This window comes from Octopus bimaculoides, chromosome 7 (assembly GCF_046866305.1).
Source record: "Octopus bimaculoides isolate indiv1 chromosome 7, ASM4686630v1, whole genome shotgun sequence".
Taxonomy (NCBI): domain Eukaryota; kingdom Metazoa; phylum Mollusca; class Cephalopoda; order Octopoda; family Octopodidae; genus Octopus; species Octopus bimaculoides.
Genome location: NC_142934.1, coordinates 24,502,742 through 24,527,562, shown reverse-complemented (window position 1 = coordinate 24,527,562; position 24,821 = coordinate 24,502,742). Strand labels below are relative to the sequence as shown.

Below are 24,821 nucleotides of genomic sequence, written 5' to 3'. Positions count from 1 at the left end.
GCTGCAGAGGAGATACAGGGCTACCCAACATTATATAAGGTTGTGTGGGAGTAGCTGGAGAGAGAGATAAAGAGGGTACAAGAAAGTGATTAGAAGAGAGAATAGGGTCAGAGGATTGGGAAGGGTGGGTATATAAGTTTGAAAGCATGTGAGAGGAGAGTGACGGATGTTTAGAGATTGAGTTAGAAGTGAATGTAGTAAATGATGAACAAAAGTGACAACATGGCCAATGTGAAATGTGAGTTTGAGAAGAAAGTAATGGGTTGAGGTGATGAGTGGCACTACAAAAGGAGTAAGAGTAGAAATATGGTAGCCTGATACAAAACCTATATATTATGATGTGAGTCATTGTCATTGGCAGCTATCTTTGTTTCAGAAATTTTATTTCTGCTTTTCCTTTCTTATTTGTTGTGCTGTTACTTTTGCTGAGTGAGAAAACCAATCTCTTGATGAAACAGGCATTCATATAAGCTGCACTTTGCAGGCAAAATAAGACATGATTGGGATTGACAGATTTTCCACCTTTATTTCTGTGATGATGTTCTTCAAACAGTTCTGTAGCAGTTGAGATAATTTGATGTCAGAATTTGTAATCTGCTACTTGTACTTCCTCAGTTTTGAAGTGGATGTTAGTCTTCTTCATAGTTTGAGTTAATCTTTATATAACATCACAGAGGGCACTTGCAAGGTCTTTTGCTGGTGCTGAGTTTACTGTAAAAGATTTAATGGGGAGGCCTGCTGTTGCTCATTTAGTGTACATAACCTGTCTATGTAAACTGATTTTTGTTGATGGTGATTTCAATGCTGTTGATTTCAGCTATTCCTAAAGATTGAGAAAAACCATTTCCATAAGCAAGGTTGGAACAGCAGCATGATACACCAGAAATTTGGTTTGTTAATTTACATTTTTTCTGAAGATGCTGTTGAACAATCTTTTGAAAGACTATCTCATCAATTCTTTCTAACATTTTCATAACTTCAATTGCCCTGGAGAAATAGGTGGAACTGAAGTTCCAACAGGTACCCACATATTTTCCAACAAGATTGTGGATGAATAATGAGGTCTGTTTGTTAATAAAAACATCAATAATGCAACATTCAGATCAGTCAGCATAAAGGTGTATAAAGTAATCAGGATGATATCAAAAATATCAAATTCCAAGTATTCGTAAACCAATTAATATTCTCAATTCATGGAACGAGGCACACAGACCATCATTTGCTATAAGAGCAAGTAAAAACTCCATTCTAATTGGTGATACTCCCCAGTCAATAATCTAGGATATCTTTGCCAATATAACACAATAAGCAATGATGCTTTGTAATGATCACAATGAGAGTTGAACAATTACAAGTAATTACTAAAGTACTGTGACAACAGTCCCTAGTTTGATGCATGTAATAATAATTATATGAAAAGCATGTTGAAGATTTTGGTGAAGACTCCTGTACATTGATTTAACATGCTTTGAGATGTCCTCTAATAATGACATCAACCCTAAAAATCATTTTACATTCATATATGTAAAACATACTTCATCTAATAAGTGAGCAGTGCTAGCCTCTTGAGTATCCACAGATGATGTGGTCATTAGAATAAGTTTTGACCAGTTATGGGCTAGATTGAAACTAGAAGGCTTTCTTTCGAAACTCAGAGTAGTAATGTGCATGGAATATACATACCCAGGGAAGTGTATCCAGGAAACTGTATCTACAAAACTCACCTCATTTAATCAACTCCAACAACTTCAATTTAATTTGTTGTCATTATTTATTATATATAATTTTTTTTAAATGGGTTACAGCAAAGTTGAAGGAACAAAAAAGGAGAACAGTAACAAGAAAACACTTAGATTACAATAAATAAAATAATTATCAATTAAATTATATTAATAGTAAACAACAATAAACATACAGCATGTTAACATTATTAACTCATTATTATAGACATATAAGTTGTAGATAATCACAGCCTTATCCAAAAATATTTTACAACAAAAGTTTATAAAAAATACCTAAGTGAATATTCTCCAACAATAATCCTAATGTGCACTCATTGAGGATTATTTTGTAATGGATGCAGGCATGGGAATATTCAGTCTCTTTGTGCACCATTTCAATGAGTAGGTTATCCAGTTGATCAAACAACTGGATGCTCATATGTTGAAATCAACACAAAAGTCCATCATTTTGTAACAATGTTTGTAAAGAGATTAAAGAGTGATGGAGTTTCACACATGGCTGTTTTACCCCAAAATATCTCAGTGATGTGATTTGTCATTTACACAAGCACGTTTGTGAATAGTTAAATTACTATTCTGAGAGAATGTTTTACCACAAATATTACAGTTGTATGGTTTTTCACCTGTGTGAATGCGGATATGACGAGTTAAATCTCGATTATCAGAGAATGTTTTACTGCAGATATAACAGCTATATGGTTTCTCTCCGGTGTGTATTCGTTTGTGAACAGTTAAACTACCGTTATGGGAGAATGTTTTATCACAGATATCACAGTGGTACGGTTTCTCACCTGTGTGAACACGTTGATGAATATTTAAGCTACCATTCTGAGAGAATGTTTTACCACAAATATCACAGTGGTATGGTTTTTCCCCTGTGTGAATACGGATATGACGAGTTAAATCTCTATTGTCAGAGAATGTTTTACCACAGATATCACAGTGATATGGTTTTTCTCCTGTGTGAACACGTTTGTGAACAGTTAACTTACTACTCCGATAAAACGTTTCATCACAGACATCACAATGGTATGGTTTTTCACCTGTGTGAACTCGTTTGTGAACAGTCAAGTCACCATTGTGTGAAAATGTTTTACCACAAGTATCACAATGGTATGGTTTCTCACCACTGTGGATACGTTTGTGGCTTGTCAATTTACCCCTGTAAGGAAATGTTTTACCACAAATATCACAATTGTATGGTTTTTCACTAGTGTGTACATGCTTGTGAATAGTTAAGTGACTATCATGAGAAAATGTTTTTCCACAGATATCACAATGGTATGGTTTCTCATCAGCATGAACGCGTTTGTGAATGGTTAAATGATCATTCCGAGCAAATGTTTTTCCACACTTGTCACAATGGTATGGTTTCTCACCTGTATGAATTCGTTTATGGCATGTTAGAATACCACTATAAGAGAACGTTTTACCACAAATATTACAATTGTATGGTTTCTCACCTGTATGAGTACGTTTATGTAAAGATAAAGAACTGTTTGTAGTGAATCTTTTCCCACAAACATCACAAAGGTAGAGTTTTGAAATTGTGTGATGTAATTTATGTTCAATGATGTCACTACTTTTGATGAAAGTCTCTCCAAAGGTGTTATAGGTGTATGACTTTTCTGTATCTACTTGTATCTGATGAGATAAATCACTAGTTTCAAGCAGTGTCTCTCCATAATCCTGACCCTCACACAATCTCTCTTCCATTATTTGTTCCAATGTACTAAAAATACAATGATAATTCTTATTTTGCAATGTCTAAAAAAAAAAAAGAAACAAATTCCATAGAATTTCCCAGTGAAATATTGAAGCTATTTCTTCTTAAATGAAATAGAAACATTTAACAAAGTTTGTATAGCAAAACAAAAATAACTCTTTCATGGTAGTTTCTTAAAGCTAACAGTTACATTAAAAAAGCTATTTTGACAGATATCAAAGGCTCAATTGCATAACTTGAAATAAATAACAGCTGATCCAAATAAGCTCCAAATATATATCCATACATCAAAAGCATTACACATAAATTAATGAAGTTTTGTAGCTTTGTGAAAAAAGTCTCGGGTAAAAACTCCTTATATTGACTTCACAGCAATTTGATCAAGGTTATATGTAGTCACATCTCATCTTCACAACACCATTCTTTAGTCTTCTAAGATTCTTCACAAATTACTTGCTGTATTCTAGGCAAACAATTCTTATATCAATGTCACTAGATACTCTGAAATATAGAGACAGTAAAAGATATTAAAGATATTTAAATAACAGGAAAAAATAATTAAAAAGTATAGTCTTGAATCGACCATCAAGCAAACAACCACTACATCATCATCCTTGTTTTACATCTTTCCATGCTAGCAAAGAGTTTAAAGGGTCTGGTACACACAAGAGCAGACAAAATTGTCCATCTTTGTTATGCATTTGGCTTTGATGACTGGTTCTAAAAGGCATAAGAAGTTGTCTGTAGCAAGAATAAAGTATCTTCTCTGCCTTGTAACAGTATCTTGTTTAAAATTACTATTCTCTATGTGAAAGCGTGAAAGAAATGAAGCAAGCATGCTCCGCTGGATATGCAATGTCAGTGTGCACATATGACATATGGGAACTGATGCCTCTCTACAGAGGAGCATCAGTTTCTACATTTTATCAAAAATATTGTTGAATCTTCCAAATTTGTTATCTTCTCCAGTGGACAGATAGAAACTTCTTAGTGATGAAGAAAGTAGAAATATAAAGGGATTTAGCATACCAATGATGGTGGTAGTTAGCATTAAAAAAATCGCCTATTATTTTCATCGTATCGGGTTTTGTGTGTCTTATTGCATTAGTTTAAGAAATAATCGCCACGAATGTACAAAGTAATGTAGTTAAAGGATTTAATGAAGTTGCCATATCGGGGAACGGGTTATATCCCGGTTTAGGTGTCTAGGATTAAAAAACATATGAAGACAAAGGGAACATCCCTTCGTATCCTCTGAAGATTAGGGGAAGGTATAAACAATGTTAACTAAAATGTTGTTTCTGGAAACCTTTTAGACTGGGGTTAGAACAGTTATTCTCAACTGGGGTTCACACAACAAAATAGCAAATTGGGAACCCACAGTAGAATGTTAAAGTTACACGAAAAAAATTGTTTTAGCTGTATTTATTGGAGGAAACAGCTAGATTTCTTTCTCGAATGTTTTACATAGTTCAACCTACACAAGTGAGCGTGTGGAAAACAAAATAGTTATTTTGAAAAAAAGTATCTATAAAACTAGTTTTTAAACACCGAATGGCTACGGGGTCCACCAGACTGAAGTAGTAATCAAAGGGGGCACTGTCATGGTATTAGTTGTCAGAAGTGAAAGTAGAAAAATCTGACAAGGAACGTTACTGCTGGTTTGAGTTGATTCTTTGGCTACTGACAGCTAATACCATGACTGGCCGGAGCGAGCTATCTGTCTGTCTGTCTGTCTGTCTGTCTCTATCTATCACTCGAAAGTTATTGGAACAAATTCGACACCTATATCCATGCGTTTGAAAACGCGCAGTCGCGCGTCCGCGCTAGCTAGTCGTGAGTGGTCGATCCTATTATTTTTAAACTTCAAACTTCATTTGTTTTCTATTTTGATAAATTCTCTCTGTTGAAAATTATATTTTTATATTTTAAATAATTTGCAATTTCAGAAAATATATTTTTATATTAAATTTGCGTTTTCTAATTTGATAAATTCTACGGACACAGAGGTGAACGAGTGATAGATAGATAGATAGATATAGAGAGATAGATAGATAGTGAGATAGACAGATAGATAGCTCCGGCTAGTCAGTAGCCAAAGAATCAACTCAAACCAGCAGTAACGTTCCTTGTCAGTTCTACTTTCACTTCTGACAGCTAATACCATGACAGTGCCATCAAAGGGTTCCATACGTAACAAAATAGTTGAGAACCACTGCGCACAATCAAAATAGAAAGTAAAGAATATTGGAAACCTATTTAACACTATTTACATTTGCGACAGTTGTCAGTTTTTTGATGGATAAGAAAACAAAAAAACATTTTGGACACTTTTTGGACTTTTATTGGATATCTCGACAATAACAGTTTCTTATATAATAACGCAAGCCTACAAATATTGAGGGGAAGGTTTTAGTTGATACGTTACCAATGCCATTAGACCGTTGCAACTTTGACACCGGAAGTCAAATTATGTAGAGAATAAAACTAAATGACAATTAGGCCACCCACCCCACTGTTAGTTCCCTAGCTTCACAATTATGCCAACAGACACACAACGGTTAACTTAGTGATAATTAATTAATAATGCATAATGATGACGAAATTTTAAAAAAATGTAGCTTCCGTATTTTCGTAAAATGTCTTATCTTTGTTGAACCATATATCATGTTATGTTATTGATTAAATCAAAGAACGAAATGTACAAGTTTTTGATGGATATTTTAATTATACTTACATAAAAAGCAGTTCACATGCGAAATATTGAAAATGTTCTCAGATGTTGAGACTTGAAAATCCAAAATAACATTGACAGCTTCAGCAGAGCGTTTACGATGAACCGTTATTTTTTTGTAAATAATACTCTTTCCATTAACACTACTATGTTTGTATTGTTAATTACCATGCAGAGTGTGTGTATAATTCAATAGCGTATCTGCTGAAAACCAAAGCTAAAGGATTTAAACGGGAGAACCTAACATCAAACAGGGGAAGTAACTCTGCGACCACTTTATAGAATTCAAAAATATTTTCATATCGCTGTGCATTGCCAATGGCTATTTCGATATTATATTTCATAAAGTTAGGTGAATGTTAGGTGAGAGGTGAATGTTAGGTGAGAGGTTGGTAGCCAAAGAATGGGTAATCTATATTTGACCCTTGATAAAGGCCATTTTGGCGATCTTTTGGTACGAGTCCTAAATATCGGCCTTTTCTGTAAAAAGTGTCTTTGGCGATCTTTACCAAAGATCGGCCTTTTCCGTAAAAAGTGTTGGAGAGAAACAGGGAAAAGGCCGATATTTAGGACTCGTACCGAAAGATCGCCCATATAGGCGATATACTTTGTTCTATTTGATTGGACACCTTTCTTTGCTGAACGTTTTCCCTTGTACCTACTGGCATTGTGTTTTTTTTTTTTTTTCAGTTATCCATACAACTGGTTTGCCATGTTTCATTCATCTGTGCCCTCCTAGCGCATACATACTCCGCCTACATTACTCTTATTCAACCACTTCCGGTCTAGGGAAAAGGGGCCTCTATAGGTGCAGTTACCTCCCCTGACAGCGGCTGCCTAATTAACTGGCCAATACAGAGCACACGCAACATGAAGGTTGTAGTCTCTGTCCATAAACGGGCCACCTTTAATCCACAGTCTCATGTGAACATGTGCACCTCTCATCTGGTATACCAATCTCTGAAAGAAGTGCTCGACCAGGCCGAAAGGACTGTTTTTGTGCCTAATGACCTCTCTCATAAAGGTGGCAAATCGATGGTGGAAATGCTCACTAACTGCCACAACAGCATACAGCTCATTGTTGCGCTTTGTAGTAATGTTTGGTCCATCTGCGTTCAACGTTTCCAAAAATTCACGCAGATCCGGCCAAAAGTACTCTGCATAAGACAAAGTTAGGAACAAGAGGGCCGGGCCATATTTTTCTTCCATAGCCATCAATCCTGAACATTTTCTAGACCAAAATTGCTTGGAACCACGGACATTGGCCATCATCATATTTCAACTTCCCTCTAGTTGCCTGTCATTATCATCAAGCCGTCTTTTAAACTTGCTTATAGACATGCAGTTGTTTTTGGTAGTCTTTATAAAGGCATATATACCAGATTCAATACCTCTTTTATCGGCTTTATCAACAGAAAACATAAGATATTGTATATCTCACCGAAATCTAGAGTCGGTATGATTCAGTCTGTTTCTCAGGAACATATAAGGTTTTACAGAGCTGAACGGTCTGTTATCCATGAACATGCCAAATCGACTAGTTTAGTCACTGGCTCAGCATCTATGTTTGTGTTCTTCATTTCAAAATAATAAAAACTTTAAAATTAAGCAGGATAAAAAGTGATAAGCATTTGCAATTTAAAAAAAAAACAAAAAAAACCCTTTTATTTGCAGAACTGTAATATCTGGTATTTAAAACATAGAAAGTGGAGAAGTACATACATATACATGCGCGCGCACACGCATACACATTGATTCTGAAGATGTTTTATAAGTTCTGGAGGCTCAATTATTGGTAAATGGACTTTACCTTCAGAACAGCACATACCTAATGATTCCTAGCACTACACTTTTCACATGTCTTGCACATAGAACCCAAGGAGACAATTTTTTCAGATGCATAATTACGATTAGTATCATAATTAAATGCTACACTTTGCCATTGAAATCGACTATACTTCTGCTGGTTTTCCCTGAAAAGCTTTCTCCATTTTAGTCGTATTTTTTGGTCGCATTTACTCTCATTTTCTATTTATTCTACCTTTTTCTCTCCTTTTTTGCAATCGTCTTTCTTAGTCTTTTTTTATGTTCTTGTACTTTTTTTATTTCTATAATTTTCCTTCTTTCTCTGCAATCTTATTTCTCTATCTTTTTCACCTTCTTGTTCTCCTCTAATGTCCCATCATTTTTTGCAACCTAACTTTCCGATGGTTTTTACTTTCTTCTACAATTTTCATATCAAATGTTTGAATTCTCATTCTTTTGTCTTTTTATACTGACTTGTGATATTTTATTTCTTTCATACTCATGATTGTTTAAGGGAAAGAGACCATCACAGTGGCCGTTATCAATTTTGCCACTATATAACACTGAAATCTTCCTTTCTGTAAATGTTCGACCACAAATGATGAAAAGAAGAAGAATTTCATCGTCACTTTTGTGATGAGCCTGAATTGCAATATCGTACAATCCACTAATGGCAGCTAATTCAACATTACCGTCGTATGTTCCATCCCTATTCATGTATGCTTGGTATTCCTGCATTGCACTATTAGGAATAAAAGAATGAAAATACTTCCAATTATTGCATATGTACCGTACGGACTCTTCCGGAAGAGTTCGGTAGTTTCTGTTGTTTTTGAGGTAGAGTGACAGAGCTCTGAACATACAGTTACCATCACCCATAACTTTATTAAAGGTGTGAATTAATATTGTTGAATATTTTTCAATAAATTCAGTAAGGGACTTCATCTTCAGTTTAAACTTTAGATGGTTTTGTGAACAGAACACGAAGGAAAATTAGAACACGAAAAGGGATAAGATACTAAGTGATAGAGATTTCCTTTTAGAAATCTGTATTTTTAACTTTGAGATAGATGAATGAGTAATTATAATTTTGTAAATAATAAAAACGAAATTAATAAGGTACTTCACCTTCAATGTTGACTTGAAACGTCGTCTTCGTGAAAAGAAAAGTGATTTAGATGGTTTTGTGAATAGAACACGAAGGAAAATTACAACACGAAAAGGGATAAGATACTAAGTGATAGAGATTTCCCTTTAGAAATCTGTATTTAGCAGACGATAACTCCTTTATCGTCTGTTCATAAATGGTAAAATACTTCGGTTATTTCCAGTTTAAACGTTGTCAAATACTTGTCTATAGATTTATGAGTGTGTGTGTTACACAGAGAGAGAGAGAGAGAGAGAAACAGTTAAAGAGTGAGAGACAGAGAGAAAGCAAGCGAGAGACAGAGAAAGAGATTGAAAGCGTGCACATGTGTATCTCTGAATGACAACTATATGTATTAACGTTACTATCCTACTCCTACTCAATATTTGTCGCTTACACAACTCTGTCCTCTCCTTCCTTGATCACCACGCAAACCTCAATCGCCCCCTAACACTTTTGTAGGCAAGCTAGACGTACCTTATGCGAAGAACTATACACTTTTTCCATCTCTACTTGTTAGACTTACTTACTCTTTCTCTCACTCCTTTTCCCACTAGTCTTCTAGCAGTCACCCACAGTTGAAGTTAACTACATACGGAATGGATAGCAAAACTGCAAATTTGTGTACAACTCGAAGAAGTTGTCTTCTACATTGTAACTTTGAAAATAAAGGGCCATTTCAACAATTGATAATATTTTCCTCCTGCTCTTTTATTTACTACACAGTATCGCTAAAGTGATATATTCAATTTAATTTAATGGAGTTTCCTATTAAAAGGACTATAGAATTTTTAAAGGTAAGATTGGTCTGGGATTTGCCACCACTGTGTGAACGGTGTTGGCTTATGTCCTCTATCACAGCCAAGGGTTGGCCAATACTTTGTGAGTGAAAGACGTTTGTCCTATTTATATGTGTAAATGCATGTGAGCTCCCTTTCTTTGATCTAATTGTAAACAATGTGTAAACGTTCATAAGCATATCAGTCACATTGAGCAATCGTCGTCATATATCGTACGTCTGCAGAGCATCGAAGACACTACAACGAAAATCTTCCCGATTAAACGCGTGTTCTCCAGCTGCCTTGTTCAACCAGCTAACATAGTCCATCTACTGCGTTCTTTGCCTGCTTCTTGATCTACTAATCTCTACTCTTCCTTCAACGTTAATGTTTTCCAGATCTCTGCTTCTTCGAATATAGCCACAACAGTTGAGCTTTTTCTTTTTTTCCACAATATTCAGTTGTCGTCTTTCACCTACTTGTTTTAACAGCAATTCATTTGTCCGATGATCCTTTCACATTTCAAACGCATCGATTATATTTTCTTCAAATTGGTTCAGAGTCCATGCTTCGCAACCAAAAATGCCTATTGGCCAAATAAGCGCTGCCTGTAACCTTGTTTATAACTTACTTGGGATCTTTCTGAATTGACGGGCACCACTTTTCATTTATGTTTTATGTAGTGTTTTTGGTACCGAAACACTTTCAAACGTCGTATACTTGTATATTTTGTGTTATAGAACAGATAAAATTTTTTGTCGACAACTTGCAATGACTTGCAATATTGAAATTTTTCTTAAGAAGGCTAAGAGAAAAAAATGTTTTATATGACACATTCTACCAGTTATCCCAAGTTTGAAAATGTTTCGTTAAGAAAACAAATGGTGCCCGTCAATTCAGAAAGATCCCTTGGGACACTTTCGCTGCTCCAGATGTTATTAAGCTTTTCCATAGACGTTCTTGTCTTGGTTAGCCGTGTCCTAATTTCTTTTTACATGTGGCTTCACCAGGAATTTAGACTCCAAGATATTTCTTGTTAGTTACTTCTTCATGGTGCCCAAGAAACATATTTTCATTCAACTAAACCAGTCATCACCTCAGATCAGCCAACCCTCGCAACAACTCTATCATCTTAATTATAACCTGACATTATGTTATCATTCAGCTCTTTCCTCACCTTTTAATAATTTACTACCATTAATTAACAGTAACATTTCAGAGAGAGAGAGAGAATTAATTATATTGGTGGATATTTTATGCATTTTGTATAAAAGAGTTCTAGTTCCGTTTCTACTATGTGGCTGAGGTACTTATTGTTTTCCTTCTTGAATTAGGATGCGAAGTTAAATTATTCCACTTCATACTGACTGAAACCTTAATACTTTGCTACAAATATCTTCGTAGCACTTAATATATTTCTAGCTTAATGCTAGCAGCTGTTCATAGAAGAGGTTTATAAATTTACTGAGTTATTAATGATGGTAGAGTTAACTCCCCTGATATTGTTTAAGGCTATCAAAATAGACTCTTCCACTGATGTTATTGTTTACAACACCAGTCAGTCTTCAAACAGTATAAAAGGTGAATTTTACTATAAAAATACACACTGGCACTTTGAAGTTTTTTTTTTATTTGAAGGAAGTCATGGTTTGTCGTGAGCATTAGAGGTTTTTAATAAATCAATGTCTATTGAATTTTTGCACCACTTGTCTGCTTTACTACACCTACATTTTAAATTGGGGTTACATTGTCATGTGAGTATTGTTATACCTACCTATATTAAATACATCTTATGCACATCTGTTGTCCAGATGTCTTGAAACATGTTTAGAGAAAATGCGTTTTACCCAACTATTGGCTGTTACGTCGCTTTGTTTATTTTTCTGCTGTCAGGGTTTGGTTTATAGATTGAGGACAGCATAGCTGTGTGAGGATTTATGTGACAGAAAGTGATAAAATGGTTCACGAAACTAAGAATAAGAAGGAAAAAAGTTTAAACTTAATTAACCAGAATCATCTTTCTCTTCTCTTAAACTGCCTGTACACACACACACACACACACACACGGTTGTACGCGCGTGCATAGAACGAGATTCGTTACATGTTCGGTGAGGGGAAAAATCATTGTGTACGGAATTAACAGAATGTTAGCGAAATACGTGCGTTTAGTGACAGGATCGATTACTTATGAACATCGTGGAAGAACCATTTTAGCCATCTAACAATGTACAAAACCCTTTACGATGAATTTCTGTACAGTTTCAGTTTACTCAAAATTTCACTCAAGAGGCATTCATCAGTCAGAGGCTGTAGTATAAGCAACTTGCCCAAGGTACCATGCAGTGGGATGGAACCCAAAACCACATGTTTGCAAAGTGAAATTTGTGAGCACATAATTTATACGTCCATCTACGTGTGTGTGTGTCCATCATAGCGTCCTTGCAAAACAGGAAACATTGCACAATGTCATTTTTTGATGTACAAGCAAACCTCTGCAACATATTTTATATATCAGTTCATTCTAGGATAATGTAGGGCAAAATAACTATAAGTCTTTTCAGCAATGAGGAATCTTTTATTTCACTGATTCTCAAATGTTTAAATGCTGTCATTTAACCATTTTGATGTATTTTGCCATTTACCTCTTGACTCCATTGCAAAAATATACACTAAATGATTGCTATATACCATCATCATCATTAATCAATAATTATGATGATATAGAATATGGAGGTTTGTTCATCATCAATGTGGTTAGCCATAACCTGGAACATAACTGAGAGCTACCATGGTATCCGACCAGATAATATGTCCCTCCAAACACTATATATATGAATGCCCTTGTCACTTCCAAATTACTAAGATGGAATTTAAATGTTATTCTAATTATTAATATTTATAGTTTTAATTTGGGTGGGCACTACATATTAGTCTGTGGAAGACAGAAGAATTTTTCTCTCTTTTCCATTTTTTACGTTCTTTCTTTTGGTGCATCAAACTTGTTTGGATGCCGTATTTTTTCTTTTGTGTAAATAAGTTACTGTATCAGTTTGTATTGGGATTATATTTATGAACTTGTAGATCATTATCTACTTTCTCTGTCAGCAAGGGTTTGAATTATTTTCTATTTGAAGTTACTGCTCATACATGCCATTTTTGGCTTGCTTGCTATTACTGGATACCCTTCCTCTTATTAACCACTGAAGAATTTTGAAAAATAACATCGTCAATATGAAGCTGGTATATGAAACCTAGATTAACATGATATTTAGATGGAAGGCTTTAATTTAACTCACTGAAAAATAGGAAGATTGTAACAGAACAGAAGTGTTCTTAGACTAGAAGGTATTGAAAGAATTAAGCTCCTTTCAAAGCTGGATACAAAACCAGAAACTTTACACCCTAAAATATAACCAAATCGAAAGTGTCAAGGAAGAAACCAAGCAATACAATCACTACACCATACTGGTCGTTGGACAAAGTTCTCTCCTTAAATGTAAGACTAAATCAACCAACTCAAAGCTTTTTCCTATGAAGGTGCTGTAAATCATGAGGTACAGGATAAATAAGTGCTAACACACTAGTGTGTGGTAGATTGGTTTAATTTTATAAGGTAACATTGTGTAAAGTAGTTTAATAGGGTTTGCTTAATGAATAATGGTCTTGGGATACATCTCTCTTTGTGTTCTAGGTTGCTGAAGTGTTTTTGTGTAGGAAATCAAACTACAATAAAGAGAGTGTTCTTTTTGAAGATCAGAGGCTTACAAAAGAAGATTGTGAGTAGGTTGATATCAAAAGGGTTAACAATATTTGAGTAGGCTGAAGCTTATCAAAATATAGTTCAGTTTTAAATTAGAGATACAGCACTAACATTCTTGTGGGTAAGTGGGTAATAGACTAATTTTTAATGTCTACCAGTAAATATTTTCTTGTAAGTAACTTCTGTCTTTTTAGTTCATTATTGCTTATCTATTATGTTTTTTTTTTTTTTAATTTCAGATTTTCTGGTGACATTGAGAGAAAATATATTTACATATATACAAAATTTTGAAGACTACAGAATGACATAATCATCAAGAAAGCTTGTGACATTGTTTATCTAATTGTGATTGGATTACTCGAAAAGATTTGATTTAATTAACAATTGTTATGTTGATTGGAAATATACTGGCTGGGTTGTGGTGGTCATATTAGAGGAGATTTGACATTATACTACAACTGTTTTTCTGTAGTGTCTAATATCTGCTTCTTTTTTGAAATATTGGCGCAAAAAGAAATTATGGAAGATAAACTGTGTGGGAGTGAGGTTGAGAGTGAAAACCTCTCCAAGAATACTCGTGTATCTCATAAAAGACTGACAAATACAGGAAAGAAATTAAAACTACCTGATAAGTCTTCTAAAACATTTAGTAATATCAGTGAACAGAAATTTATTAACACAAGTTCACTGCGTTATCGATGTGATATTTGTGGTAAAAAGTTCATGGTTAAAGGCTTTTTGTCTGTACATAAACGTATTCATACAGGTGAGAAACCATACCACTGTGATATCTGTGGTGAAGCATTCTCTGAGAGAGGACAATTAATTAGTCATAAAAGCGTTCACACAGGTGAGAAACGACTCCATTGTGATATCTGTGGTAAAGCATTTTCAATAAGTTATCAGCTAAATCTTCACAAACGTGTTCACACAGATGAGAAACCATACCACTGTGAGTTTTGTGGTAAATCCTTCTCACAGAAAGATGGTATGCTTATACATGAACGTATGCATACTGGTGAAAGACCATACTGTTGTGATATCTGTGGTAAAACATTCTCTTGCAAAGGCACTATGCATAAGCATAAGCGTATTCATAGTGGTGAGAAACCCTACCATTGTGATATCTGTGGTAGAGCATTTTTACACAAATGTAGTATGCTTGATCATAAACGTATTCATACTGGTGAAAAACCTTACCACTGTGATATCTGTGGTAAAGATTTTGCTCATAGTTGTAGCTTAACTAATCACATACGTGTTCATACTGGTGAAAAACCCTTCCATTGTGATATTTGTGATAAGACTTTTACTCAAAGTGGTAGTTTAACTTCCCATAAGCGTGTTCACATGAATGAGTAACCACAAACTGAAATGGAATTTCAAATCACAAACAAATACATTCAAATTCTCAGAAGTTGTAGCTCTGAGTAAAGTATGGATCGCTGAATGAAGAGCATAGCACATACCAAGTGGCAATGTCAGTTTGTATTCTTTTCTCAACTAAATACATCTAGCTGAAATAGGTTCTGCTGTGTAGGAATAACTGATTGTGATGTCAACAGTTTATATTCTTCTCAACCCAGTGTACCATGCTGTAATATGTACTGCAGTTTAGGAACAACTTGCCTCTGCATGCAGTAGCAGCAATGTTCAAGTGATGAATAATCTCTTTACTTGCATTGTTGAATTTGATTTTCCTTCTATAGGAAAAACTACCTGTAACAAGCCATTTTCATATCCAAAGTGAGATTTGACTCTATATAAACTGATGATAGATATGAAGCTATATTAATCGTTGTGATTCAGAAGAAAGTTTATCACAGTGAAATTTGTGGTGAAGCATTCTGTCAGTGTCGAATTTCATTTCATCATATACATCTTCATATTTTGAGGTAACCATAGCATTGAGATATAATCTGTTTTAAACCTTGCCTGATAAATATTTTGGCTGATCACAAACACTGGAAATAAGCTGTAAAACTACTACAGTCGTCAGAGATGCTACCGGTATCTCTTCACTTCTTTATAATCTCTTTATCTCTTTTGTTTCGTTTGATGTAGACAAATGTGCCTATTGTTTTCTTCAAAATTTCAAAATTGCAGCTAACATGATTGGTCTAAAATATATACTAGAGTACATATTAAACTATCAATAAATTGAATTCATCTTGCATTGATTGTGCACATTGTATACATGAGACCATATCAAGACTATTTAATTATCTGTGAATAGATCTACTGATGAACCAAAGGCAGCGTTATCTCAGTATACTCTTCTACACAAGCAAAGATGGCACTGCAAACAGTTTATTATGTTCTTCAACCTGACTGAAATATTTAACCAGGCATTTGGTAATTTGGGTTGTAAAACTTTGGTTTACCTTGAACTTAAAAAATTTGAGGGATTTCAACTCTAATAAACAATAAAACAAACACAGCTCACTTCTACAGTTCACACTGACTAGTCTTCCTTCTTTATTTTGTAGTCCTTTGAAAGAGTACTGTAATGAGTCTATTCAGATAATGCTATTTTACATGCTTTGTTCTACAGTATGTTTTTATACTGTATTTAACTCTAAAGTTTATGTTCTGTGTTCGCTGAGAAATAAATTGATAAACTAATATCAAACTTGTTAATAGTGTAGGAGGCTAGAATCTCCAGTTTCTGGTGTAAAGAAGGCAACACTTAATACATAGAGAAAATTATTTTATAATGGAGTCCACTGCATGGATTCACAAAGACCTATTGAACTATTACTTTGAACTCCAATCTATATGTCTATCTATTTGTCTTTTTAACATCCACTTTTCCATCCTTGCATGGGTCAGATGAAATTCCTTGAAGCAGATTTTGTATGACTGGATGCCTTTCATGTTAACAACCCTCAAGCAGGGAAATATTTCCCATGTCTTTGCAATTTTTACAGAATATTGGAAACTAAGGACACTGCTTGTATAATGATGTTACTTGTTTACAACTATTGCATGATGTAAAAACAAGGAAACACACAAAGAAACATATATACCACATATACATATGTAGATATATGTGTGTATATAACTGTATATATATACTAGCAGCTAAGCCTGGTTTCATCCAGTCGGTTTGGATGATGTAGCTGTAAAACCTGTTCTGTGTAAGCATTCAACTTGTTTGGGCACGCTTATGTCAAAAAACAATTTTAGAATGTTGTTTTTCTGTCAATATGCTAAAAATAACTGACCAACAAAAAAATAAAAACCACTAAGGTTCAACCAAATCGAAAAATAAACCCAAATACTAAGCGAATAAAGATGAACCATCCCACTTACATTGCGCGCGTACACACACACACAAATACACACACATTCACATAACCTCCCGTTTTACATATATATATTCACACAGTTGAAATGCTGTTTGATTTATTTTTTTTCAGCGTACAGCCTTCATCATCACACTACCAAGTATGACATCACCCCTTTCCTTCCTTATTCATCTATCAGTCCTTCCTTTCTCATTCATAAACACAAGAGTATTATTATAGTAAATTATCTCAGTAACCATAGGAGCTATGAAAAAATACAAAGCCTAGCATCACCACTGGATCATTCTACACATTTGTATAATTTTTCATGCAATTCCACCCAGCCATTTGACCGTGAATCCCAAGACAAGAAAGAGTTGCCCATGTCAAATTTATATGTATGTGTATATATATATATACACATACAAGGGGAAGTCAAAAATTATCCTCACTTTTTCCGTAACATATCTTTAGTATTATCACACTACCTTCTGTGCATGCATACTTATAGTTGGTACTACTGTGATCATATCATCATTGTAGAAGAACTACATATTACATAGTAATATGTGAATTGACTTGCACAGCAAACAAATATATCGATGAGGTGTCTAGCCTCACTTTGATACAGTAGCCTCGTTCTGAGACACTAGCCTCATTCCGAACTACACTGTAGAAACTCTCAGTTCCTGCCAGGTTTCAAAGAGACATGTCTTCTCTGTAGCTCCACGCGCAATCTCCCATGTGCGACTCACATGTCTATTCACATCAACACAAGATATATTGTTCGTAAATGAAGATATTTTATCACACACACATTCTCAAAATGAGTGTTCTCATTACACACATGTATACATACTGTAATACAAATATTGTATGTTACTTCTTTCAGTGCAAAAGCAAAAATCAACATTTTCTTTGTATGTGAACACATGTTTTTGTATCATACTACATGCTCCCACCACAAAAGGTGAACACAGAATAAACAATATATTTATACACAAAAATGTCTTATGGTGATTCATGCTAACTGTTTTTCCATTTAATAACATGCAATTGGACAGCCACCATATCATAAATTGAACCTAAATATAGATTAAAAACATCAGGGCATCCAATGGTAAAACCCAATAGTATAAAATATAGATTGATAGACAACCAGAAATGTGAGACTTTTGAGAATATTCTCCTGACAAAAAGGTCATTGCCTTTGGATTTGTTTAATGAATTTTACATTAAAGAAGTGTGGCGACGTCTTTTGAAACTATCATAGAGCTGGATTTCGAATGGACTCTTTTCTGATTATTGCTTTGTCCTTTATTCATATTTATATTATTTTAGTTTCATTGCCTTAAATTTTTAGTCGTTTTTAATATGCATTAATTTAATCCATATATTTTTCTTCATTCGACTTCATTTAAATCACCTATTGTATTCATATATATATGTATATTTTATACTATTGGGTCTTACCATCGGATGCCCTGATCTTTTTAATATATATTTATGTTCCATTTATGATATTATGGGAATGTTATAAAGTTGTTTTGACCGATTAAAGCGTTTATTCATACACACACACAACAGGTTTCTTTCAGTTTCCATCTACGAAATTCAGTCACAAGGCTTGGTTTGGTCCGAGGTTATAGTAGAAAATACTTGCCCAAGTTGCCACCCAGAACCATGAAGTTGGGAAGCAAGCTTCTTACCACACAGCCACGCCTGCACCTATCATTAATTTGACAATGTCAACTTTTAACCCTTTAAAAAGTTCTTTTATTCATAAATATATTAAGTTAAATAAACTGTGCTGTATTTGATAGAATTTCTAAGAATATAGTGACATATTCAGTTTAGTTTAAATTAATTCTCCCTTAGAAAAGACTATTTGAAAAACCTGAGTGAAGATTGAGGTTTATTCTAAGATCAGAGAAAGATTTGCAAGTGAATTATGTTTTGAAAGGGAACATTAAGATATATCTGTAAACGAAATTACACTTAATTCTTATTCAATACATCAAACATGAAAGAAAACCTGTTTGATAGCACTGATTACGTAAATACCTTGTTTTTTTTTCATAATTAATTGTGGATAATTAAAATCACATATCAATCATATTAAGCAACGCCTGATATATTGAAATGGAATATACTGCATTATATGAATTATGACTTGACATTACGTTATCTTTAGGTTCTTTCCTCATATTTTTAATTATTTATTTCTTTTAATTAACAGTGGCATTGCTCTGTGTGTGAGAAAGAGAGAATTAATTATAGTGTTGAATATTTTATGCAAATTGCTTTTTCTATAAAAGAGTTCTAGTTCCGTTTCTACGAAAGCGTTTGAGGTAATGATTGCTTTTCTTTTTGAATTAGGATGCCAAGTTAATTATTCCACTTCAGATTGACTGAAACCTTATTAATTTGCTAGAGATTCTCCAAATAGTTTAGTCACATTAATACGTTTTGGGCTTAACGTTAGCAACTATTTATGGAAGAGCTTTATATATTTAGTGAGTTATTAGTGATGGTAGAGTTAACTCCCCTGACATTGTTTAGTGTAATCAAAATAGACTTCGCTGGTGTTGTTTATCTCGTCAATGTACTTTGCAATTGGTATGTAAGGAGAATCAACTGGAATAGCGATGTTAACTTCTTTAAGCTTTATCGTTGAAATTCAGTTGTCTATTTACAGCAATCACTGACCGTATTAATTACCTGTCCACTTTAGAGACCACGTATATCAAATTGGGACTTAATTGTTATGTAAGTAAAATATCCATCTACATTAACTACATCTTGTGTTACTTGGATGTCTCGAAGAATGTATAGGGAAATATCTGCTTTTTATCAGTGGTTGTTAGGTTATATCATTTTGCTTGTTTTAGCCGCTATTCAGAGTTTGGAATACATAAATGACTAGATTAGTTGAAAAATTCTCTTTGCAAGGGGATCGCATTTGGCGTCGTTCGGCTTTATCCGGGGGAAGTACGCGTTTAAATATAAGTTTCCCACGTTCCTGTTTGGCTGAGTATATTTATCTCTCAATTAGAAATGTTATCTCGATAATGTCGGTCCGAATCGAACACGTAGAATGAAACAATGTCTGAAAGCGAAATTTTTAGTTTATGCCCTAATCACAAACGTAATCTTCGATACTATATTTACCAAGGTAACTAAAACAGAATAGCAGCTTACCTAGCAGCTCCCTAGACTTAATGGAATCTAGAAGTGTTTGGTTAGCTTCCTAAACTCTATTGTTTAGAATGGGTCTTTGTCTAACTCTCTAAACTCCATTGTCTAGAATGGTTATTTGCTCAACTCCCGAAATGTCATAGACTGAGTGTTTTGACAAATTCCCTAAACTTCATTGCCTTGAATGGGGGTTTGTTTAACTCCCTAAATTCCATTGTGTAAAATAGGTCTTTGCTTAGCTCCCTGAACACCATCATCTAGAATAAGTATGACTAGCTCTCCAGTGCGTAGTAAGAAGCATTAAATACCTCAACCCTGATCAGTTTCCAATTAAAAAATAAGGCACTGTCATGGTATTAGCTGTCAGAAGTGAAAGTAGAACTGACAAGGAACGTTACTGCTGGTTTGAGTTGATTCTTTGGCTACTGACTAGCCGGAGCTATCTATCTGTCTGTCTGTCTATCTCACTATCTATCTCTCTCTATATATCTATCTATCACTCGTTCACCTCTGTGTCCGTAGAATTTATCAAATTAGAAAACGCAAATTTAATATAAAAATATATTTTCTGAAATTGCAAATTATTTAAAATATAAAAATATAATTTTCAACAGAGAGAATTTATCAAAATAGAAAACAAATGAAGTTTGAAGTTTAAAAATAATAGGACCGACCACTCACGACTAGCTAGCGCGGACGCGCGACTGCGCGTTTTCAAACGCATGGATATAGGTGTCGAATTTGTTCCAATAACTTTCGAGTGATAGATAGAGAGAGAGAGAGAGAGAGAGAGAGAGAGAGAGATAGCTCGCTCCGGCCAGTCATGGTATTAGCTGTCAGTAGCCAAAGAATCAACTCAAACCAGCAGTAACGTTCCTTGTCAGATTTTTCTACTTTCACTTCTGACAGCTAATACCATGACAGTGCCAAAAATAAAACTATTTTATGATTTTTTTTTTCTTTATGGTTGTAATCAAAATCTTTGTAAATGCACACATGTCAGATATCTAGCTTTAGTTATAATTTTTCCACACTCTTTGATAGTGTATGCAATTTCTTATTTTACTATGACAAAAAGTTTTTGAATTGTTATATCTGTCATACGATTTTTTTTCTGATTGATATACTTACAAAAAAGGAGCAGTGTGTGGGTGGTTCAATATGAAGAAAAAAACCTGAAGACAAGCTCACTGACAAAAGCTTACACTGTGAGCCTTTTTATGATACATTTGTTCATGACATGATGCTGAACATAATGGGGAGTTAAAAATAGTATTAAAAAAAAAATACTTTATTGATATTTCTATATAATTGATATAGTCTGAAGGATATCAAAATGTAGTTAAGTTTTAAACTTTTGTAATTGACTTTGACTATGCCATCAAATATCATCTTATCTTAAATAACTTCCATCTTAGTATATCATTGTTGCTTATCTGTTATGTCTTTTTTTTTTCAGATTTTTTGGTAACATTGAGAGAAGATATATTTACAAAAGTAAGAAAGTTTAAAAACTACAGAATGACATAATCATCAAGAAGGCTTGTGGCATTGTTTATCTAACTGTGATTAGATTACTCTAAAAGATTTTATTTAATTAACAATTGTGTTGATTGGAAATATACTGGCTGGGTGGTGGCAGTCATATTAAAGAAGTTTTGACATTATACTACAACTGTTTTTCTGTAGTATCTGATATATGCTTCTTTTTTGAAATATTGATGCAAGAAGAAATTATGGAAGATAAACTGTGTGGGAGTGAGGTTGAGGGTGAAAACCTCTCCAAGAATACTCGTGTATTTCATAAAAGACTGATAAATACTGGGAAGAAATTAAAACTACCTGATAAGTCATCTAAAACATTTACGCATAATAGTAATATCAGTGGACCGAAATTTATTAACACAAGTTCATTGCGTTATCGATGTGATATTTGTGGTAAAAAGTTCATGGTTAAAGGCTTTTTGTCTGTACATAAACGTATTCATACAGGTGAGAAACCATACCACTGTGATATCTGTGGTGACACATTCTCTGAGAGAGGACAGTTAATTAGTCATAAAAGTGTTCACACAGGTGAGAAACGACATCAATGTGGTATTTGTGGTAAAGCATTCTCAATGAGTTATCAGTTAATTACTCACAAACGTGTTCACACAGATGACAAACCATACCATTGTGAGATTTGTGGTAAATCCTTCTCACAGAAAGATGGAATGCTTGTGCATCAACGAATTCATACTGGGGAAAAACCATACCATTGTGATGTTTGTGGTAAAGATTTTGCTTACCATAGTAGCTTAACTTATCACATACGTGTTCACACTGGTGAAAAACCATACCATTGCGAGATCTGTGGGAAAGATTTTGCTCACCACAGTAGTTTAACTTATCACATACGTGTTCATACTGGTGAAAAACCCTATCATTGTGATATCTGTGGTAAATCTTTCTTACACAGAGGTAGCATGCTTGATCATAGACGTATTCATACTGGTGAAAAACCATACCATTGTGATATCTGTGATAAAACTTTCTCTCAGAGTACTACTTTAACTAATCATAGAAGTATTCATACAAATGAGAAACCATACCAATGTGATATCTGTGGTAAAAATTTCACTCGGAGTAATAGTGTAACTATTCACAGACGTATTCATACAGGGGAAAAACCCTACCACTGTGATATCTGTGATAAAACTTTCACTCAGAGTGGTAGTTTGATTTCTCACCGGCGTTTTCATACGAATGAGAAATCATACCACTGTGATATCTGTGGTAAAACTTTCACTCGGAGTAATAGTGTAACGATTCACAGACGTATTCATACAGGGGAAAAACCCTACCACTGTGATATCTGTGATAAAACTTTCACTCAGAGTGGTAGTTTGATTTCTCACAGACGTGTTCATACAAATGAGAAATCAAAATGCTGAATTAAAACTTCAAATCTCAAATGCATATTGGCATTTATGAGAACCTATAACACTGTGGAGAGCAAGAATGGCTGAATAAATAGCATAGCATTTACCCAGTTTAAATGTTTGCAGTTTGTATTCTGTCTTCAATTCACTAATTCTAGCTATTGCAATAGGTATGGTATTGTAGGAACAACTTCCTACTGCATGTAGCACAGAAATTTATTTATATGTTTTCCATATTGGACAGTTCAACAAAATCTAACTGGCTGGAGGATTACATCTTGTTCCATTGTCTCAGATCTTGTATGGTTTCTACAGCTATATGTCCTTCCTAACATCAGTCACTTCACAGTGAACAGGATGCATTTTTTGTGGAACCATCACTGTAGAGGTTCCCTTGCTATCATTTTGACTAAAATGTCCTCTCAAGCTCTATGTTGCCACTCCTTGATTTGATTTATCAACCACTTAGTCAAATCAATAAGTTATTTGATAACTTGGAGTGTTTAATTTTCTGTCTTTTAAAGGCTGACATAAAGCTCATTAATTATATGTGAATAAATTTACTGATGAACCAGAAGCAAAATTAACTTAATGCACAAGCAAAAATGATATAGCAAACAATGTACAATGTATTCTTCAACTCGACTGAAATAGTATATAACCAGGGACTGAGTCATTTAGGCTGTAGAACATTGGTTTATGATAAAGACATTCGAGCGAGATCGTGCCAGTGCCGCTGGACTGGCTCCTGTGCAGGTGGCATGTAAAATACACCATTTTGAGCGTGGCCGTTGCCAGTACCACCTGACTGGCCTTCGTGCTGGTGGCACGTAAAAGCACCCACTACACTCTCGGAGTGGTTGGCGTTAGGAAGGGCATCCAGCTGTAGAAACTCTGCCAAATCAGATTGGAGCCTGGTGTAGCCAGTCCTCAGTCAAATCATCCAACCCATGCTAGCATGGAAAGTGGACGTTAAATGATGATGATGATGATGATGATGATAGAAAATTTGAGGAATTTTAACTCTAATAACTATAAAATAAACATTGTTCACTTCTACAGTTCATACAGACTAGTCTTCTTTCTTTATTTTGTTGTCTATTGAAACAGTTTTACAATAACTTTATTCTGACAGCATTGTTTTACCTGCTCTATAACACTGTATGTTTTATTTACTTTATTTAATACTAGAGTTGGTTATGTACACTGAGAAATAAATGGCTGAACTAGTATCAAACCTGTTAATACTGTAGAAGACTATAATCTCCAGTTTCTGGTGTAAAAAAGAAAACCCATAACACATTGCATGGATTCACAAAGACTGATTATTCCATTATTCTGAACTCATGGAAACATAACCAGCATGGCAAAATGAGAAAAAGCAAGACCTATTATTTGTGTCAGACTGAAATTCTATACTGTTCCAGAATCCTTTGCAACATAATAAAACAACTGAATGCAAAAGTACTTGTGTTAATATAAGCATTGACCCTTTAGCTTTTAAACTGACCATATCCAGCCAAAATATTCTTCCTATTTTATGTTCAAACTGGCCAGATCCAGCCTCTCATGCCTACCCTACAATGTTAGTTTAAAAAATATATAATCTCACAGCTACAAGAAAATGCAGGATAAGTTCAAAACAATGTGAATAAATAAGCATTACATTTGACAGAATAATCTGAAAGCTAGAGGGTTAAACTGGTCAAAACCTG

At 34.3% G+C, this 24,821-nt stretch overlaps 3 protein-coding genes across 7 annotated transcripts; 2 read left to right on the top strand and 1 right to left on the bottom strand.

Annotated features, from left to right (window-relative positions):
• Positions 1–1,752: 1,752 nt before the first annotated feature.
• LOC128248342 (uncharacterized) lies at positions 1,753–9,837 on the bottom strand. 2 transcript variants are annotated; one of them, XM_052969361.2, is made up of 2 exons: positions 6,206–9,837; positions 1,753–3,969 (listed from the first exon to the last, which is right to left on the bottom strand). In XM_052969361.2, exon 2 carries the CDS (start codon positions 3,456–3,458, stop codon positions 2,262–2,264), a length of 1,197 nt encoding a protein of 398 aa, XP_052825321.1. In that variant the 5' UTR covers positions 3,459–3,969; positions 6,206–9,837; the 3' UTR covers positions 1,753–2,261. The 2 variants fall into 2 exon arrangements, with proteins under 2 accessions (XP_052825321.1, XP_089211985.1); XM_089355859.1 differs by lacking the exon at positions 6,206–9,837 and adding an exon at positions 5,897–6,183.
• Positions 9,838–10,160: 323 nt separating this feature from the next.
• On the top strand, positions 10,161–17,991 carry LOC106881338 (uncharacterized). Of its 2 annotated transcripts, none has more exons than XM_014931694.3 (2): positions 10,161–11,515; positions 13,934–17,991. In XM_014931694.3, exon 2 carries the CDS (start codon positions 14,214–14,216, stop codon positions 15,054–15,056), a length of 843 nt encoding a protein of 280 aa, XP_014787180.1. In that variant the 5' UTR covers positions 10,161–11,515; positions 13,934–14,213; the 3' UTR covers positions 15,057–17,991. The 2 variants fall into 2 exon arrangements, with proteins under 2 accessions (XP_014787180.1, XP_014787179.1); XM_014931693.3 differs by having other exon boundaries at positions 10,161–11,688.
• A 1,297-nt stretch (positions 17,992–19,288) lies between these two features.
• Positions 19,289–24,570, top strand: LOC106881331 (uncharacterized). Of its 3 annotated transcripts, XR_008264576.2 has the most exons (3): positions 19,351–19,753; positions 21,642–21,679; positions 24,298–24,570. XR_008264576.2 is itself a non-coding variant. In XM_052969360.2 (2 exons), the coding sequence occupies exon 2, from the start codon at positions 21,904–21,906 to the stop codon at positions 23,116–23,118; it is 1,215 nt and encodes a 404-aa protein (XP_052825320.1). In that variant the 5' UTR covers positions 19,289–19,335; positions 21,642–21,903; the 3' UTR covers positions 23,119–24,170. The 3 variants fall into 3 exon arrangements, 2 of the variants coding, with proteins under 2 accessions (XP_052825320.1, XP_014787167.1); XM_052969360.2 differs by lacking the exons at positions 19,351–19,753; positions 24,298–24,570 and adding an exon at positions 19,289–19,335 and having other exon boundaries at positions 21,642–24,170; XM_014931681.3 differs by lacking the exon at positions 24,298–24,570 and having other exon boundaries at positions 21,642–24,170.
• Positions 24,571–24,821: the final 251 nt, after the last annotated feature.

What these genes read in the sequence shown, in the direction of transcription:
- LOC106881338 (XM_014931694.3), top strand. Translation starts at nt 14,214, where the DNA reads ATGGAAGATAAACTGTGTGGGAGTGAGGTTGAGAGTGAAAACCTCTCC.
- LOC106881331 (XM_052969360.2), top strand. Translation starts at nt 21,904, where the DNA reads ATGCAAGAAGAAATTATGGAAGATAAACTGTGTGGGAGTGAGGTTGAG.
- LOC128248342 (XM_052969361.2), bottom strand. Translation starts at nt 3,458, where the DNA reads ATGGAAGAGAGATTGTGTGAGGGTCAGGATTATGGAGAGACACTGCTT.